Here is a 16,899-nt window from a genome sequence, read left to right as displayed (position 1 = left end):
GGGGCAAAGAACAGCATCTTGCAAAAAAAAAAAAAAGAGAAAAACAAGGGATTTGCAGATTCAGACCATATAAAATAAAAATTTTTTTCTAATCAGGGAGCAAATAAGCTGCAGCAGGCTGTGAGACCAGGAGCATATGGGTTTCACAGGTGGAGAGGAGCATGGTGCAGGACAAGACCAGCATGAAGTCTAGTTGTCAAAGAAATGTGATATGGTTCACGCATCAGGTACCTAGAGGTGTTTGAGACATCCAGGGTATTGGCCCTGCTGTCACAGCAGAAGGGCCCATGGATCTGGTGTCACAGCTACCAGCCCAGCATGGGTGACTCGGGTACCCCAGAGCATCCCAAATCCTAACAGATGCCTGTTTAGTTGACTGACATGAGCACTAGACCTCCACAAAGTTCAGTGAGCACTTGGACATCTCATGAGACTGAAGACTTATGTGTGTTAAGGGATATGTATGACCCACCAGATGCCTGAACACATACAGGGTTTGGGGATTATCTACAAACATATCCCTTGGGCTCATGGGGGACCTGGGGAGTGGGCAGGAGGCACGACAGAGCCTGCTGGGCTGAGGTTGAGTCTAGAAGCATCTCTTGCAAAGCAGGACTGGCATTGAGTGGTTTAGGGGGGATATGGCAGAAGTCTAGAGGATTAGGAAAGTCTGCCGAAACGTGCTGAGGGTGAATGGGGTCTGACTGTACGAGGTCTTGTCATGCACAAGAACTATTGGGAAACTGGTGGGAGCCGCATTTAAAACAAACAAAAATGTTCCTTTATGTAACCAGCTGCAGACCTATGAAACTCTTTGCTGAAGGATGTTGCCATGTAAAACTTCTCTCCCCAGACCAGAAAATAGCCTGAGAGCAGGAAAAGTTGAAATAAATACCACAGACGTTCTGTGCTTACTCTAATTCAGACCTCCCCATATGGCTGCTGTTATAGGCAGAAGGTGGATGGTCCCGCGGGCTGGGTGAGGACGGTTGTGTTGCACTCTGTAATGAAAGCCTGCCCACGGCCACGGCGTGTTTCTGGGCCGGAGCTGAGCCAGAGCTGAGCCAGGGTCGTTTCTTCCCAGGCTGAACTGCAGGGCTGTATCTGCACTTGCTCAGCTTGTGTTTTGGTAAAATGTCACCAATGAAATGGGGAGGCAGAGGCAGCATCACAAGCTGGCAAGGGTTCAGTCGCCAAAGGATTTGCTCCTGATGGCATAAATTTATCGCAGGCTGCATTTTAAAAATTGGGCTGCTCAGGTCCTGGACCGAAGGCAGATGAAGTCAGTGGAGACGTCCTTCCCATGTGGGGCCATGGGGCAGATGCAGACTGAATTGATTCCTCCCCAGCCTCGAAACCGCTGAGGCACCTGGGAGCTAATTTCTGTGCAGCATGTTGCAGAGCACAGATCAGCCTTTGTGCGTGGTGGGCGCTGAAAAAAAACATCTGGCGGCAGGTTGGGGAGTAGGAAAGGGCGGGAGGCTGATGGACCAGGCCCGGTAGGCTCACCAGAGGCTGAAGCCAACACAGCGTAGGGACCACGCCAGAGGGAGCAAGCCCAGCTGCTGTCCGAGCAGCCGCCCAGGGGACAGAGGCTTCCTGCCCCTGGTTTCTTTGGGAAATCTGGTTTATGTTGGTATTGTCTGGTTTTGGCTCTCATTCCCAAGACACGTTCTGCAACTTGACCCATGCACCGCAGCTGCAGAGCAAGGATTTGTGGTGGTGTGGAGGACGCATCCTGGCCATCTTTGTGCCTTCCCCTGTGGAGACTGCAGCATTCTAACAGCTCCAGACACGGCTCATCCGCTGAGATGGTGCTGCTCCCACCAAGGGAAAGCAGCTGAGCTGGAGATAAAAGATGGCATTTTGCCATCCATCATTGGGAACATCGTGGCCACGTGGTACTCTGGCTCTGTGCTAAACCTCCTCTCTAGAGTGTGTGAAGCCATCTGCACACACACGTTCAGGCACGTCAGGTCACATACTCAGAGCAGGACACTCATATGAGCCTCCAGATGCTCCTCCCTGTTCGGGTTGTAGCTGAAGAGATGCAATCTCATTTCTGCTAGATAAACCCTGCCTCAGCCCCATTGCATCATCTCTCACGTTGGAGATGCAGATCCTCAGAGGCACATGGAGGGTTGTGGTCTTCCACCTGCTGCACCAAGCAGTAGCACCAGACATGCAAAGCACCAACACTTCTAGAGAGGCTCTACACACATCTTTGCAACCATCTCTCCCACAGATAGGGTTAAAGAGCCATTTTCTTTTCCCATTTTGTGTGTGGCCAGTTTGCATGACACCCTGCTGAAATGTTCAGTGTCCTGTGGTCCAAAGTCCACCTGGTGAAGGGCCCCTTATCTGCACTGTTTGATGAAGGTGATCCTTGTTCTGTTCAAGCAGCCTGAAGGCCATCAGTTTTACATTTTCCAGCACTACCTGGCATCTAGCCTGCAAATAAAAAGCCATCAAGGTGACTTATTAAGGGAAAATCACAGAATCACAGAACAGCAGGGGTTGGAAGGGCCCTCTGGAGCTCATCCCGTCCCACCCCCTGCGTGAGCAGGCACACCCAGAGCAGGGGCACAGGGCCGCATCCAGGCGGGGTGTGAATGTCTCCAGGGAAGGGACCCCACAGCCTCTCTGGGCAGCCTGTGCCCCTGCTCTGGCACCCGCACAGGGAAGGGGTTTGTCCTCATGTTCAGGGGGAACTTCCCGTGTTCCAGCTTGTGCCCGTGGCCCCTTGGCCTGGCGTTGGGCACCACTGAAAAGAGCCCGGCCCCATCCTCCTGACACCCACCCTTCAGATATTTATAGGCACTGATGAGATCCCCCTCAGCCTTCTCTTCTCCAGGCTGAACAGACCCAGGTCTCTCAGCCTTTCCTCACGAGGGAGATGCTCCAGCCCCTGATCCCCTTGGCAGCTCTGCGCTGGCCTTGCTCCAGCAGTTCCCTGCCCTTCTTGCACTGGGGGCCCAGAACTGGCCGCAGCCCTGCAGCTGTGGCCTCACTGGGGCAGAGCAGAGGGGGAGGAGAACCTCCCTCGCCCTGCTGCCCACACGCCTTTCCATGCCCCCCAGGACACCGCTGGCCCCCTTGGCCCAAAGGGCCCGGTGCTGGCTCAGGGTCACCCCGCTGCCCCCCAGCACCCCCAGGGCCTCTCAGCAGAGCCACTCTCCAGCAGGTCCCCCCCAGCCTGTGCTGGTGCGGGGGCTGTTCCTCCCCAGGGGCAGGACCTTGCACTGGCTCTGGTTGAATTCCCTGAGGTTCCCCTGGGCCCAGCTCTCCAGCCTGGCCAGCTCTCGCTGGGTGCCAGCACAGCCTCTGGTGTATCAGCCGCCCCTCCCAGCTTGGGATCGTCAGCGAACTTGCTGCAGGGACGCTCTGTCCCATCGTCCAGGTCATTGATGACTATGTTGAACAGGACAGGGCCCAGCACAGACCCCCGGGGAACACCACCAGTGACAGGCCTCCATCCAGACTCTGCTCCATTGATCACAACCCTCTGAGCTCTGTTGTTGAGTCAGTGGAAGACTTGGTGATGCCCTCTGCTGCATCACTGCTATAAAAAGAAACCTTTATAAAGTTTTTATTTCCTCTTCCTCTATTTGTTGTTGGTTGAGGGAGATTTCTACTCATTATTTGCTTTGTGGTGCTTTTCAAAGTTGAAACTCGGGTCCCACCTCCAATGATTTCCTGGAACTGACCTGGAGAACCAGTACAAACCAGAGAGCCTGCCAGCTTTCTTGGGACAGCTGTAATACACAGGCTTTCCTAACACTCCTGCTCCTGATAATTACAGGGAGGTATCCTGGCTTCATATTTAATAAATACATAAATGAATAAGATGCTAAATTGCCACTTTTCTTGACAGTTGTAAACTAAACCTTGGCAAAACATCTCTTTGCACCCTAGAAGTTGGGAAATCCAAACAGACCTTTGACTTTTAAGGATCTCATGATTTTCAAGCCAACTTTGTGTGCTGTGGAGTGGTGAGGAGGAGACTCTGGATTTTTTCACTCTTGAATGTGTCAGTGCTAAACGCAGAGACTGGGAGCTGGAAATAAAAAAAAAAAAAACAAACCAAAACAAACTTTGATACTGCAAATACTTGGGTGGGATTTTAACATCACATGCTTGAGCCTACAAACACAAGAAGAGCCAGACTGGGTCAGCCCCAACATCCTGTCTCCAGCAGCAAGCAGTAGCAGACTCCCCAGTGCTTAGTGTAATTTGTTGACAAAACCCTGCTTTTTTTTACTTTTCCTTTTTTTTTTTTCCTTATTTCCCCCCCCTTTTTTTTCCCTGCAACATCATGTGTCCAAGAGCGGGCACATCCCAGTGCAACTGTTTGCTGTCATGTTGAAATGCATCTGAGATTGACAAAGTTCCCTCCACTCCAGGAGCATTACACAACCCCTGGGCACTATAAATCCAGGATTTCACGCTTCTCCAACTCTTTAGGGTCCTTCACTCTTCCTTGTGGTGGAACCCCCACTCACGTTCAGCTATGCGGATCCTCCAGCTGCTCTTTGCAGTCATTGTCATTCTCCTCCTCCAGGACGTTCCCGGTAAGGACAAAATGCTCACAGGGGTTTCTGCAGGACTGTGGAGAGAGAAAAGTCAGGTTCCTACTCTGAGATAGAAAAGGACGAGACAGGGCCTTCAAGTGAAACCAAGTCAAGTTGAGGCTGACCTCACTCTGGCTTCCAAGGAACAAATTTCTTCTGAAATGGTCTCCATGAAGTTCCTGGGTACAAGTGTCCCAGGTTCACAGACTCCTCTCTATCACCTCAAAAACCACCCAGAAATGCTAAGCCTAACCCAGGAGTCTGAGCTCTGCTCCTGGCCAAGATATAAGCCTCATCTTCCACAACCAAGGAGAACCCCAGAAAATCAAAAAGCATTTTTCAGGGGGAAAAAAGTGGGGGGAAAGACCAATAGTTTGGGGTTTTTTTTGTTTGTTTTTTTTTTTTTTCGGTCTGTTTTCTTCTGGGATTCTGTTTTATCAGAAAAATCTCCCCTGGCTGGGTTTTTTCACTGGTTGCTTGCATATCTATGTTAGGAATTCAGGTTTCATTCAGCTGTAAGGTCACTACAGTGTTACTAGGACTATGGTGGTATAACTTTCACAGAAAACAAACCTGATAACCAAGAAGAGGAGATTTACTTGGTTAGCCTGTTTATTTTCTCATTTAGTTAACTTAAGTCCTAGGGATACAGGGAGGAGAAAGAAGGGTTTGTCCATTCCACTGATGGTGGATATCCACCAGTGTATCCCTCCAGAAACCCCAAACTTGGTGTTCCTGCTGTGTGTAAAGAGAAGCAGAACATGTCCTTTTCATCAAAACAGGAAGATTTAAAAAAATAAACAACCCCCCTCCCAAAACACCAAGGAACTTACAATCACAAAACCCCCCAAACAAACCAATAGATAAAACACCTCTTCCAAAAAGACACTCTGACTTTTGATGTTGCCCAAGGGATCCACCTCACCTAACTCATCTAACCTAACTGATCCAACCCAAAACCAGTTGTCTTGCCTGGGTTGCTTGTTAAGAGACTCCCAGTGCTTGCTGGAGGGAGGTGCTCCTTCCAAGCACATCTGATCTTCACCATGAAACCAGCTGAATTTCCCTGTTGCCAACTGCAACCATTTCATTGCTCAGCCAGTGACACCAGCAGGGCTCTGAGTGGGTTCCCAAGTCTCCCCTAAGAAGGTCTCCCATCCTGTTTTCCCCCGCAGCAAGAGGTCTTCCAGACAGCCAGCAGTGCAGAAGCAACCATGGCCGCTGCCGGAGGCTTTGCTTCCACATGGAGCGCTGGGAAGGGAGCTGCAGCAACGGCCGCCTGCGCTGCTGCCGATGAGAAGGGCCATGCTGGGAAGGACCCCGGCATCCTAGGGGGACCAGCCCAGTGACCCTGTGACCACAACTGCATGTAGGATCTGCTCTCAGACACCTCATCTACACTCACAGCTTGGTTTGTCCATCACCAATAAACCTGTTGGTTTTATATATCCTTCTGGGTCCAGAGTGCAGGTGTGTTTCCCTCTGAGATGGACCATCCTGCCTAACGCTTGGGGTTTGATGCATTTTCCACATTTAGAGCTGCTTGAGATGCACTGGAGTTCCCAAAACACCTGCACAAGGCTGGCAGATGTGGCACAGGACCAAGGGGACAACTGTGCCCTTCCAGTGTGGCAGCAAGAGAGGGACCTGCTGGGCTTGTCCAAGCAGTTATGAAGCCTCTCTTCTAGCCCATACCCCTATCTCTGTCTCTGTCACAGCCTTTTTCAGTCTCTACCTCTTGCCCTATCGATCTACAGAAGACACCACAGCAGAATCCATCCTCTTCATGGAGATGGAACCAAGGCAGAGGTACGCTTTGCCCTCTGGAAGTCCCTTTTCTTCCCCCATAACAAGGACAAGGTGAACCTGGGTGGATGGCTCACATTATCCACCTCTGAGAGGAGGTAAAAGTGGGTGAAATGGAGAAATCCCACTCCCATGGGCAAAAGGATTCACCCGGTGGTCACACAGTGAGCGTGGTAGGCTGTGCATCTGCGCCGCTTCTGCACGGAGCAATTCTCATGTGAAATCTGACTTGCACAGTGCGAGGTTTAAATAAAAATATAAACTGCTCGTAAGGCTGATGAGAAAAGCAAAAGGAACTTTTCTTGCCTCACGGGTAGTTGCTGGCAAGGGGTACCCCAGGCTGAGTGTGGCTGTGGGTCTGGGGGCAGGATGAAAGAGGATGAAAGCGTCCAACCTGGCTTTGGACAGGCTCTGAACGCTGATGTGTATGAAGCACTTGCTTTTGGGGTGGGTATAAAATAGCTATAAAAACGCTGTTTTCTTAGTGGGGAAAAAAGGAAGAAAATTCTTGCAGAGAGGAAATTATGAACACGCCTGTGGAGCAGGAGAAGGAGATATCAGGGCCAGCAAAGCACCGCCCGGGCTGGGGAGCATCCCTCCAAACCACTCTTCCCCTGGCACCCCCCAAAAAGGGAGGCTTGGGATGTATGTCACCATGCACAACCATCACTGTCACCCCAGGGCCTGGCACAGCACCGAGCAGCGGCTGCTTGGTGAGGAGGGGGACATGCATGGAGGAGAAATTCAGTCCCAGATGCCTTGGGAAGGGAAGGGAAAGGAAGGGAAGGGAAGGGAAGGGAAAAGCTTTCCACCCCTATGCTTGATGCCTGCATGGAAACTGCCTGGTAGGAAGACCATCTGGCATATGCTGTCCCCTGAGCCATGCCAGGGTCATGTCTGGACCAGCTGGCAGAGGCTAAAAGCCTGGGGACAGTTTCACCTGTTCCTCATCCATGCAAAGTATTCTGAGAAGTGAAAGGTAATAAACTCCTGTATGTCAAACCATATCCCAACATTACATGAGGGGCATCACTGTCTCATTTCCTGCATATACTGACCTATTGGGTGGAATTATGAGTGGGAATGGGCCAAGGCCAAGCTCATTGACACCAGCTACTCACCAGGGAGTAAATGTTGTTGACTGTGGTGCTAAGAAGGAAGGGGAACTGCCCACCACAACGTGCTCTGGAGCAGGAGCCCAGGAGCAGGTCCTCACCTAGGAAAAGAGGGGTTGTGTGGTGAGCAAGAATAGACATGTCCAGTAGGCATGATGAGAGAGAGAGCATGAAGGGATATTAAAGTCTCCTTGAGAGAAAAGCTGGAAGGTTCGCCTCTGGAAAACACCCAGCATGGTATGTGGGACGTATGAGAAAGGACGTGGCCAAAATTCTCTCCCAAAAGCTTTCTTGCACTGCAAAACACCCAGCTACACACTTGGCTTTAATCTAAACCCACTCCACTATCTACCCCAGAGGGACCAGTCTTGTTCTGGAGGAAACAGAGGGAAACCAGTAAAACCAGTGACCCAACTGTGCTGGTTGACACCCAGTGGAGATCTGTCCCATCCCTGTCTGGACTTTGAGCAGGGAGAGAGCCCCCGCTCCTTTTACCACTGTGAATTAAACCAGTGAGGAAATGGGCTCCCAGTCTGGATGGTCCCATCCTTGCTTCTCTCACCCCGCAGGCTGCAAACACAGCGGCAGTGCCTTCACGCAGTCCCCTCTCCTGGATGCTGCTCCTCTCCGTTGAGTGATGGTCCAGCTCCTCGGGGGCCTCGGAAAGCTCAGCCAGAGGTTAGCAGCCACTCCGGCTCGCTCGAGCCATCAGTCCCATCGAGCAGATAAGGCTCCCCTTGATAACAAGACCTGCCAGAAATGAGCCTCCAGTTTTTCCACCTTTTTGAAGTCTAGCCGGTGAAGTTTTGCAGAACTTTGTCTTTTTGCCAAAGTAACCAACTTGCAGCTCCAGCCTTCGTCTTCCCTCTTTTTTCCTGACCTCCTCCCTCCTCCCCCCTCCACCTTCCCTCTTCCTCCTCACTCCTCCATGCACGCGACTCTCCATGGGGCTGATAGGGATGCTGGGGTGGCGGGGGGGACAGGAGATGAGAGGGTGATGTCATCTGTTTTTGGCCGCTGCCGGAGAAGGCTAGGGTTAGACATGTCTGCCTCTACCCAGCCTGGCGCCGGGAGCAACGGGAAGCTTTCCTTTCGCAGCAGCCTCTGCACCTTATCAGGGGCAGGATGACATCTCGGGGACAGGCTGCAAAAGAAAGGAGGTGGGGAGCCCCTGAATGAGAGCCTTGTGAGCAGCCAGCATGCATGCCTGGGTGTACACGTGGATATATATGCGTGTGTGTTTGCTTGCTGGCAGGAGCTGCAGAGGGAAATTGCTCCCAGCAGGATGGAGCCAGCTATCAGCTACTACAGAGAGAAGAAAGCGCCTCTGTGCTGCAGCCCAGCCGGAGTCAAGGGCGATGCTGTCACCCAGCTTTGCTTCTGCTAAAGCCTGGGAGAGTTTAACCTCTCACATCCTAGACAGGCCACCTGGAAAATCCTGTGTGACCATCTGCAAAGGGTTAAAAGATCCTCCTTGCCATCAAATGAGGAGGCCAGGGCAGAGGAAGGGAGGTGAATCCATCTGCCCCTTACCCAAAGCTTGGGGTCAGGAGTGATCTCAAGCAGGGCTGGCTACAAATGTACCACAGAAATGGTTTTGAGATGGAGCATTGGTTCTCCTCTAAATATTTTTGGCAATCTTTCCCCAGCTTCGAAAGGAAAACCTTTACTCTCTGTAAAACAGCAATAACCCCAAAAGGCACCCCCTTTTTTTCTTCTCTCCCCAGTAATGTGGTTTGATCAAAAAAGAATGAAGTATTTTTGGCTAAACCTAGAAACAAAGTGTGCTTCCTATCACCCAAGGAGAGAAACCATTCCCTACGGCAGTGGTCTTTTAATATTTTTATTCTATTTTATATTATTTATCAATGGTACAAAGACTATTTTCCTCCCCCACCCCAATGGATTGTCTTGCTCACACCCCATTTTGGAGACCAGTGCTCTAGAGGAAAATGGAGACACTGGAGACAGGAACAACAGCCCCTGAGGCATGGGGCAGAAATGTAAACACTGAGAGGTTCTCTTTCTAGCTGGAAAAGTCATTAAACTGATTTTTTTTATGCTTTAAAAAAAAAAAAAAGATTTTCTGTAAAAATCGTTCTCACTTGTAATTACAGTGAAAAAATAGCCTCTGAAAAACTAGGAGTGCTATAAAATTAGGGTCACCTTCAGGGACTCTTTCACACCTAAGCCCTGTTTAAGAAGACCCCCTCTCATCCCAGGCAGAGCCAAGCCTTTGCATTGGGTAAGTGACCTGAACATCTACAAAGCACAGGTCTCCATCCCCCTGGCCTCCGTGGCTCCCTTGAGAGACAGAGGAACAGGCTTTGTGCAGCAAGAAATTATGTCTTACAAGGGTTTTCTTATCTCCGTGGATGGCGAAGGGAGCCCAGGGTGACCCGCCACAGTGGAGACGCTTCTGTTGGTCAAATGAACCTCTGCCAGCAAAACCTTGGCAATGTTTTTTGCATTTATAAATCGATGTCCTGTTTGTACGCCCCTACAAGGGGGCTAAGAAAAGACACAACCACTGGGACTGCCCTGTGCTGACCTCGGCTGTCCACGTCAGAGCAAAAGCCTGGCAGCCCGTCAGCCCTAACGTCTCAGAGGCTGTGTAATAAAAATCATTTTTTTCTAGGCATAAATAAATGACTTCACCCTCCTGGCGAGGTGCTCTGGGCTCTTCCGGCAGCCCCACACAGAAGAACAGCAGTGCTGGAGCAACACAGCCCGCCTTTCCCCGGGGAGGGAGCGCTGGCTGGTGGGGATGCTCCAAAACAAACAGGTCGGCGAGCAGCTGCCGGGCTGCTCCCCAGCATGCCGGTAAAGCCACCTGCAGCCAAAAGGTTGTGGCTCTTGGTCTGGAGATGCCCCAGGGATGAGAGGCAATGCTGGGTTTGGGGAGAGCGCAGGGGAAAGGCTTTGCACTCCAGGTGAGAGAGGGTGAATGAGCTCTTTCCCATCTCCATCCTCCTCCCCAGGGCCACCACTTGCAGGACCCTTCCCCAAGCCCTGCAAGGGCTCAGCCCTTCTTCCAGGACCAGGTCCCCATGCCTGGGATGGACACAAAAGCTGTCAGGAGGCTTTATTGTCCAGATCTTTGTGCCACTATCAGCAACTCCCACACACTGGAAGTAAGATATGTGTGACAACATTTTTTCCATGGGCGAGCTTATCATTGCTGAGAAGCGGGGAAGGGGCTGGGGTGGGCGGTTGGGAGGATGGGGGAAGGAGGGGAGGTGCATGGGCATAAATGCCCACCCACCCCGTCCTTCACCCACCCTATGCTCCCCAAACCTATGAAAGAAGGAAAGGAAAAACAGGTTTTTGGAGGAATGTGTTGGCAAAGCAGTTGTGTCAGATCTACAGCATCTTGGCCCAGTAGAGACAGTCCTAAATTCCTTGGATAAGGTCCGAAAACACTCTTCCTGAAAACACATCTCAATTCATATGGGTGTACATACAAATGGAGAGACCTTCTGCAAGGACGTTGGCTGCGTTAGCAAGACCCCAAGGGCTAGGATCCCTCCTTGGTGTCAGACTGATCCTTCCCAGGACTGGGGGAAGTTCCAGACAGCAGGAAAGATATTAATACAACAAAAAGCTCAGATGTACCAGACATGGACAGAGCAACAGGGACCTCATCACTGTGGCTGCAGTTGTGAACTATGCATTGCATCTCACTGGGTTTTTGCAGTAGTCACTTCGATTGAGCCCTGGGAAGGCAGAGTCTTGGCCCACAACCCTGTTTTGCAGAGCAGAACATGAAACCCGGCTTTCTCCATCTTCATCCGAAGAAGACAGACGGAGCAGAAATAAGGCACGGTTCTTCAGGCCTGGCAGTCCATCCCCAGCCTGGAGGACCTGATGCCAGGGTTGTGGGGCACCAGGAAACAGTGAGATTTCTGCAGCTAAAGGAGCTGTGGGGCAAAACCAAACCTGCAGCTGGATGATGGGAAGGCTTTAGGGAACTACAAGACTTGGTGAATCTTGGTGAACAGGGGTGTCCCCAGGGTAAGCCCCCTGGGCTGCCTCCCCCTCTGCCAGTCCTCAGGGTACCCAGCCGTGCCTGAAGAGACTGTGGGAGTTTGGCTGCTGCTTCCCAGCTCTTATCATCACTCGTGCAGCCTGTCACCGATCCCACTTAGCTCAGCCACCCTGTGCCCACCCTGGGGTCGGCTCCGTCTCTGGGGGACCCCCGCTGTCTCCGGCACCAGCTGAGACCTTGGCTCATGGTCGAGGTTTTCTGATGGCAGAGGAGCCTCCCCTCTGTCCCCCACCACAGCCACATCTGGCACATGCTTAGCTGTTTCTTGCCAACCAAATTAGGAGCAGAGATAACTGACCCAGGCAGGGACCTGGCGACAAATTTCCATTCAGAAAATGTCCTCCCCACCCCTTCAGGGAGGACAACCCTGTCGCCACTACCTGATGTGGACCCCTGTTCTTCTCCCTCTTCATCTCCAGCTTTGCAGGCAGGGGAGGGGGGATACAGTGATGTGACCGAGGTCACACAGCCTGCCGGTAACAGAGCTGGAGGTGATGGGTTACCAAGTGCTCTCCCAAACCCAATGATGTTCGTAATAGTGTTGTTGCTGGAGATTGGCTACGTTTTACTTATGTATGGAGGAAGCGAAGCCGCTGCAAGGAGCAGACCATGCCTCAGGGGCTGGCTTCTGCTATCACTTGTCTCCTTTTCTCTTCTAGTGATGTTGGCCTTTGAGTGGCTCAGCAAAGGAGACAAATCCAGTCTTGGGCCCAGCAGTTCCTGGAGTACAGTCCTGGAAATGACCCAGCTTTGGGCATTACCATTTTCATGTGCAAAATTAGCCAGACTTTTTTTTTGAGGCATTTCACCACCTAACAGGCCATAGGGGAGCCTGCCCTTCCCTCCTAAGGCTTTCTGATCAGGCCTGGAGAAACTGGTCTGGAGAAGCTGGTCTGGAGAAGCTGGTCTGGTCTCCTTGGCCAAGGCACCCCGTGCTAGTGCAACAGAGCGTTGTATGTCACTCACTTTCTTCTTTTCATGTTAGAAACGAAACAAGGGTAGATGGTTCATGCAGCCCATGTACCACCAATTCACTGAGCCACCTTTCTTTTGCTAACTAGATGTAATTTAGGAACATGGTTCTACCTTGTCATGGCCCATCCGAGGCACCACCTCCTCATAGCCTACCCTCCATGTCATGCCCATGATGTGATCACATGTCCACCGCCAGACCCATCTGATGAGGACTCATAGTATCCATCTCTAGACCGTGCTTGGGGACATCCAGATCAGCAGCAGGATGCCGAGGGATGGATCACACAGCCCATGGGGTTCCCTCATTGCTCTCTCCACATGATGTGGCAAGGCTTCACCACCAAGTGCCTGTGGTCCAACCCTGCCCCACTGATTCCAGCTGGAGACCTGATAGCAGTGTCATGAGCACAGGCTGAGCTTCAGCATATCACTGATGTTAGTGGTAGGATGTGTGCAGAGAAGCCTTGTGGCCAGACTCTTCCTTTGTCGCCTCTTCTCAAGGCTGCCCATACCATGCCTAGAAATGCCAGTGGAGTTTGTCTACCATTACCTAGCTTCTATCCCTGCATGATGGCCCACCCTGCACCAGAGAGATGAGGGAACACAAAGAGAGGAATGGAAGACAACCCTGTGTCACGGATGGAGGGATTCAACCCACAGATACTTCACCTTCTTTCTTTTTGGCCCATGTCCCTCATCCTCAGTATTAGAGGAACAGATTCTGCCATTGGTGGACACCAGCCATGCCCTGGCCAAGTCAGCCAGTTCCCTGAGCGCTCGTGGTTGTCTCTCTCAACTGGGCTTTTGGTTTCCATCCCCAGCACCATCAGTGATGGCTCCTGGAGCAGGTTACTGAGATGATTCTGCTGGGGCTCCTGTGCCCATATCCCTTGCCTGGCAGCGCAGGCAGGTGTGCTGCATCCCATCCCATCATGGGCGATGCAGTCACCCTGCAGGTCTCTTCTACCTCTGGTGTATCGGAAGGAATGAGCAAGAGGTCAAGGGAAGACCCTTCTGGGGTTATCTTCTACCAGACCCTCACTGTTGGCAGGGTACCTTGACAGGACACGGATAATCCGTCCTATTAAGGAGTGAATTAAATAAGTGCCCTCGTACAATAAGTGTCTATGCTTTTAAATAACTAAGTCCTTGCTTTTAACACTGACCAGTGAGCACTGAGCTAAACAAGCCGTGGGACCAGTTTGGCCATCAGTACATTCCCAACAAGCTCTCCTGCAGTGAAGAAGTGTCAGACCTGGCATACTCCCAGGAGCCTGTGGGTAGAGAAATTATGCTGATGTGTCCCTCTACTGCACCCATCTGTGTTTTGGGGAGGGTTACACCAAAGGTTACAGCCATAATCAGGATGGAAGATGTTGATGCGCCTGGATTGGGGTTTTATCCATGCAGGTGTAGAAGAAAGGCTGTGTCTTAGAGAAACTATGCAAAAGGACAGGATTTCCACGTGCCACGTGTGAGACCTGCTCAAACATGATACCCAGTGTATAGGCCTAAGTGATCAGCAGGAAAGCAGTGGTGTCTGCAGAAATCAGTAGGGAAACACAGTTATGTTCTACCACAGTAGGATTAAACACTGGGACACCTACAAAGGGAACCCTGAGGCAGGACAGACCTCGGACATGGACACAATCCCTGGTCTCAGGTATCTTTCAACCCAGCAGGTTAGCAAGGTGTTGGGTTCACATCAAGTCCAGTCCCCAGGACACTCCCTCTCTAGGGCTGTTACACACGAGGCAGTAACTCGGTCTCACCACAATGAGAAGCGTGCCAGGAACACTAATTAGCCGGGCTTCACAACAGGCTAATTAACAGTTTCCCTCAGGGCTGTACTTGGAGTCTCCTGGCCAGGCCAGGTACGACCCCATGGGTGGTGGCTGTGTGACACTCCCTGCAGACAGACCTGCTGGAGCACCCCCAGCTCCCACTTTTCTGTTAAGACCTATTTCCTAACATGATGAGAAAGATTCTTCTGGACTGCCTTTGTCTCAGCAGCTTCCTCTCACAGCACAATGTCTGCCGTAGGAGAAGCCGGGATCTTCATTTCCCCCCTACCCTCCATTATTCCTCTATATTCCTCTTCCAGGGTCTTTTCCTTATCTGCCACCACCTTCCTGTTTTTCTTCCTCACCCAGCACCCTCCAGCCTCCCTGGCTCCTGGACCATCGTCTCCTGTCGAAGCGCTTCCTCCTCCTCTGGCCGATGTCCTCCCAGCGATAGCCTCAAGCATCCCGGGCTACCGAAGGCATCCCGCAGGGTCCTGTTGGGAGAGGATGGCGGTGCTGACCCCACGCTGAAGGAAACAGTGCTGGGAGGAAACGACGGCACTGGGCTCCCAGAATATCTCCACAAAGGGCTACCCCAGGGATGCAGAGATAAGCAGTAAAAGCCTAATTTGGGGGTGGGCAGGGAGGAGGTCAGGGCTGTTCGTCTGAGATGTTTCTGCATCTTCTGGCATAAACACCACTCCGGGCTTTCTCAGCAGGCGCCAGTATCCTTTCTGGAGCAGGGGCAATTGTTTATTCAGCCTCTGCTCACCTTGGGACGTGCAGCTCAGCACCACGGCAGGGAAGAAGATGCTTAAGGCCATGGGGAGATGATGTTAGGAGGGCCAAGCCCTGACACAGCAGTTCCCAGGAGAGGGTCCCCCCTTCTTTGGTTTTTGTTCCCTTGGGTGGGATAGGACTTTACTGTGCCTGATGCTGGAAGGACTCGGGGCTGTCCCTTGACCCTCAGGTGGGATCTCCAGGCATTTTGTGCATGTATAGGGCCATGGTGACACAGCCCATCCCGTGGGACAGCTGCTTGCCTCATAAGGACTACGATAGATGATGTCCACCATGGTCATGGTGGTCAGGACTGGACCTTGGTGGGCCAGTCTCAGGAGCCTGTGGCTCTTGCGAACACCAGCAGATAGTATTTGGTGGCTACAAGTCCTTGGGGAGGCTAGAGATGCTCCCTGTCCTCAGAGCATGCAGTGAGGTGCCCCTCTGGGAAGACGCCATGGTGTTTTGTCAGCCCTCAAACACTGAGGTCCATCCCACCGTGAGTGACTGGCTGCCTTAGCACAGTGGAGGCTGTAGCCAGAAGTCACCGCCACCTCTTTCCCCATCCCAGAGGCTCTCTACCCCAAGAACCTCCAGCAGCCAAGTGATGCCCCAGGATGGGCAACAGGCACAAGGACCTGGGGGACAGCCCCGGAGGCCCCACTGCACAGGCGCAGCTGGAGATACCAGCAGGACTGTGCACAAGGGCTCTGTGTTGGGACATCTGCCTCCCTTTCCCCAGGTGAAGAAGGCCACCTCATAGCTAGAGAAGGTCTATTTCAATCTAGCTGACTTGCTACCTCATCAGCTAGGAAACAACCCAGCTGCCAACTTCCCCTCCTAAACTCAAGACTTCTCCAAAGTCCCAGAACAGCATAATTTTACACTTAAGTCTCATTTTAAATAAATGCACGTGACTCTGTTGCAATAAGTACGACGCACGCTCGCTGTCTCAGAGCCAGCCCCATCTGCTCTTCCCAAGCCAAACCTGCCGCCTTCCTCCTGCTATATTTATCAGAATGATTTAGCTGGTTGGAAAGTACTTGGGGAGGCAGCAGCGGGGGTGGAGCGACCTTGGAAATCAGCCATGGGAGAAAACCTGCAGCTGCCTCCATCCTGATGTGGCTGTTGTGAGATGCTCTCACGCCTCCCTCGGGGTAATTTCAGTGGCAAGCGGGGAGGCTGCGCATCATTTGTTGAATTGCTCTTGCTCTACAGAGAATTTTGAAGTCTTCAGCACCCTTGTGCACGGCCAGCTGGGCTCGTTGTCTTTGTGCTGGAGACCTGCTTGCTTCCCAAACCTTCACAATCTTCATCTCCAACTAGAAATTTCCAGCATGAGCTGGTGCCACTTTTCTTCTGCCCAGGAGATGGTCCAAAGCAATTTGTCCTTCCTCTGCTATCCCCCACAGGGATAGTCAGCCAAACATGGGAATTCTTACTGACGCAAGTGAGATTGGTGCATTTAAGTACCTAAAAAAGTTTAGACACCGCCATACTATCCTGTGGCAGTAAGGCCAGAGGAGAATAACATGGGAAACCTCTCCAAAACGCCCACAGTGAGAAAGGACAGTGTGCAGCTGCCTTTTACTCCTCACTTTTTTTGCCTCCCTGGGTAAGATCTGTTCCCAGCTGTAAGCTCTGCCCGCGCCAGCCAGGAGGAACTTGCTCAAATCTCTGCAGCTGCAGACGTTGGGCAAGCTTTGCAAGAGATTTCTGCTGTACACATGGACTCCTGTTGGGCAAGCCCGCTTGCCGCAACAGAGGTTCAATCCACTTTGCTGTGGAGATTTTATGGTTCTCAGCTTCCTGTTCATTCC

General features: G+C 51.9%; 1 protein-coding gene across 1 annotated transcript; it reads left to right on the top strand.

The window, feature by feature from the left end:
• Positions 1-3,761: 3,761 nt before the first annotated feature.
• Positions 3,762-6,019, top strand: LOC142055699 (gallinacin-13-like). The gene is made up of 2 exons (XM_075089819.1): positions 3,762-4,571; positions 5,747-6,019. Exons 1-2 carry the CDS (start codon positions 4,511-4,513, stop codon positions 5,866-5,868), a joined length of 183 nt encoding a protein of 60 aa, XP_074945920.1. The 5' UTR covers positions 3,762-4,510; the 3' UTR covers positions 5,869-6,019.
• Positions 6,020-16,899: the final 10,880 nt, after the last annotated feature.

The sequence above is a fragment of the Phalacrocorax aristotelis genome, chromosome 3, assembly GCF_949628215.1.
Source record: "Phalacrocorax aristotelis chromosome 3, bGulAri2.1, whole genome shotgun sequence".
Taxonomy (NCBI): Eukaryota; Metazoa; Chordata; class Aves; order Suliformes; family Phalacrocoracidae; genus Phalacrocorax; species Phalacrocorax aristotelis.
The sequence above is the reverse complement of the archived record's forward strand: the minus strand, read 5'-3'. Positions and strand labels throughout refer to the sequence as shown.

Excerpts from the sequence above, each read along its gene's own strand:
- LOC142055699 (XM_075089819.1), top strand. The coding sequence starts at position 4,511 with ATGCGGATCCTCCAGCTGCTCTTTGCAGTCATTGTCATTCTCCTCCTC. Across the intron at positions 4,572-5,746 it reads CCTCCTCCAGGACGTTCCCG|CAAGAGGTCTTCCAGACAGC; the intron begins GTAAGGACAAAA and ends TTTCCCCCGCAG.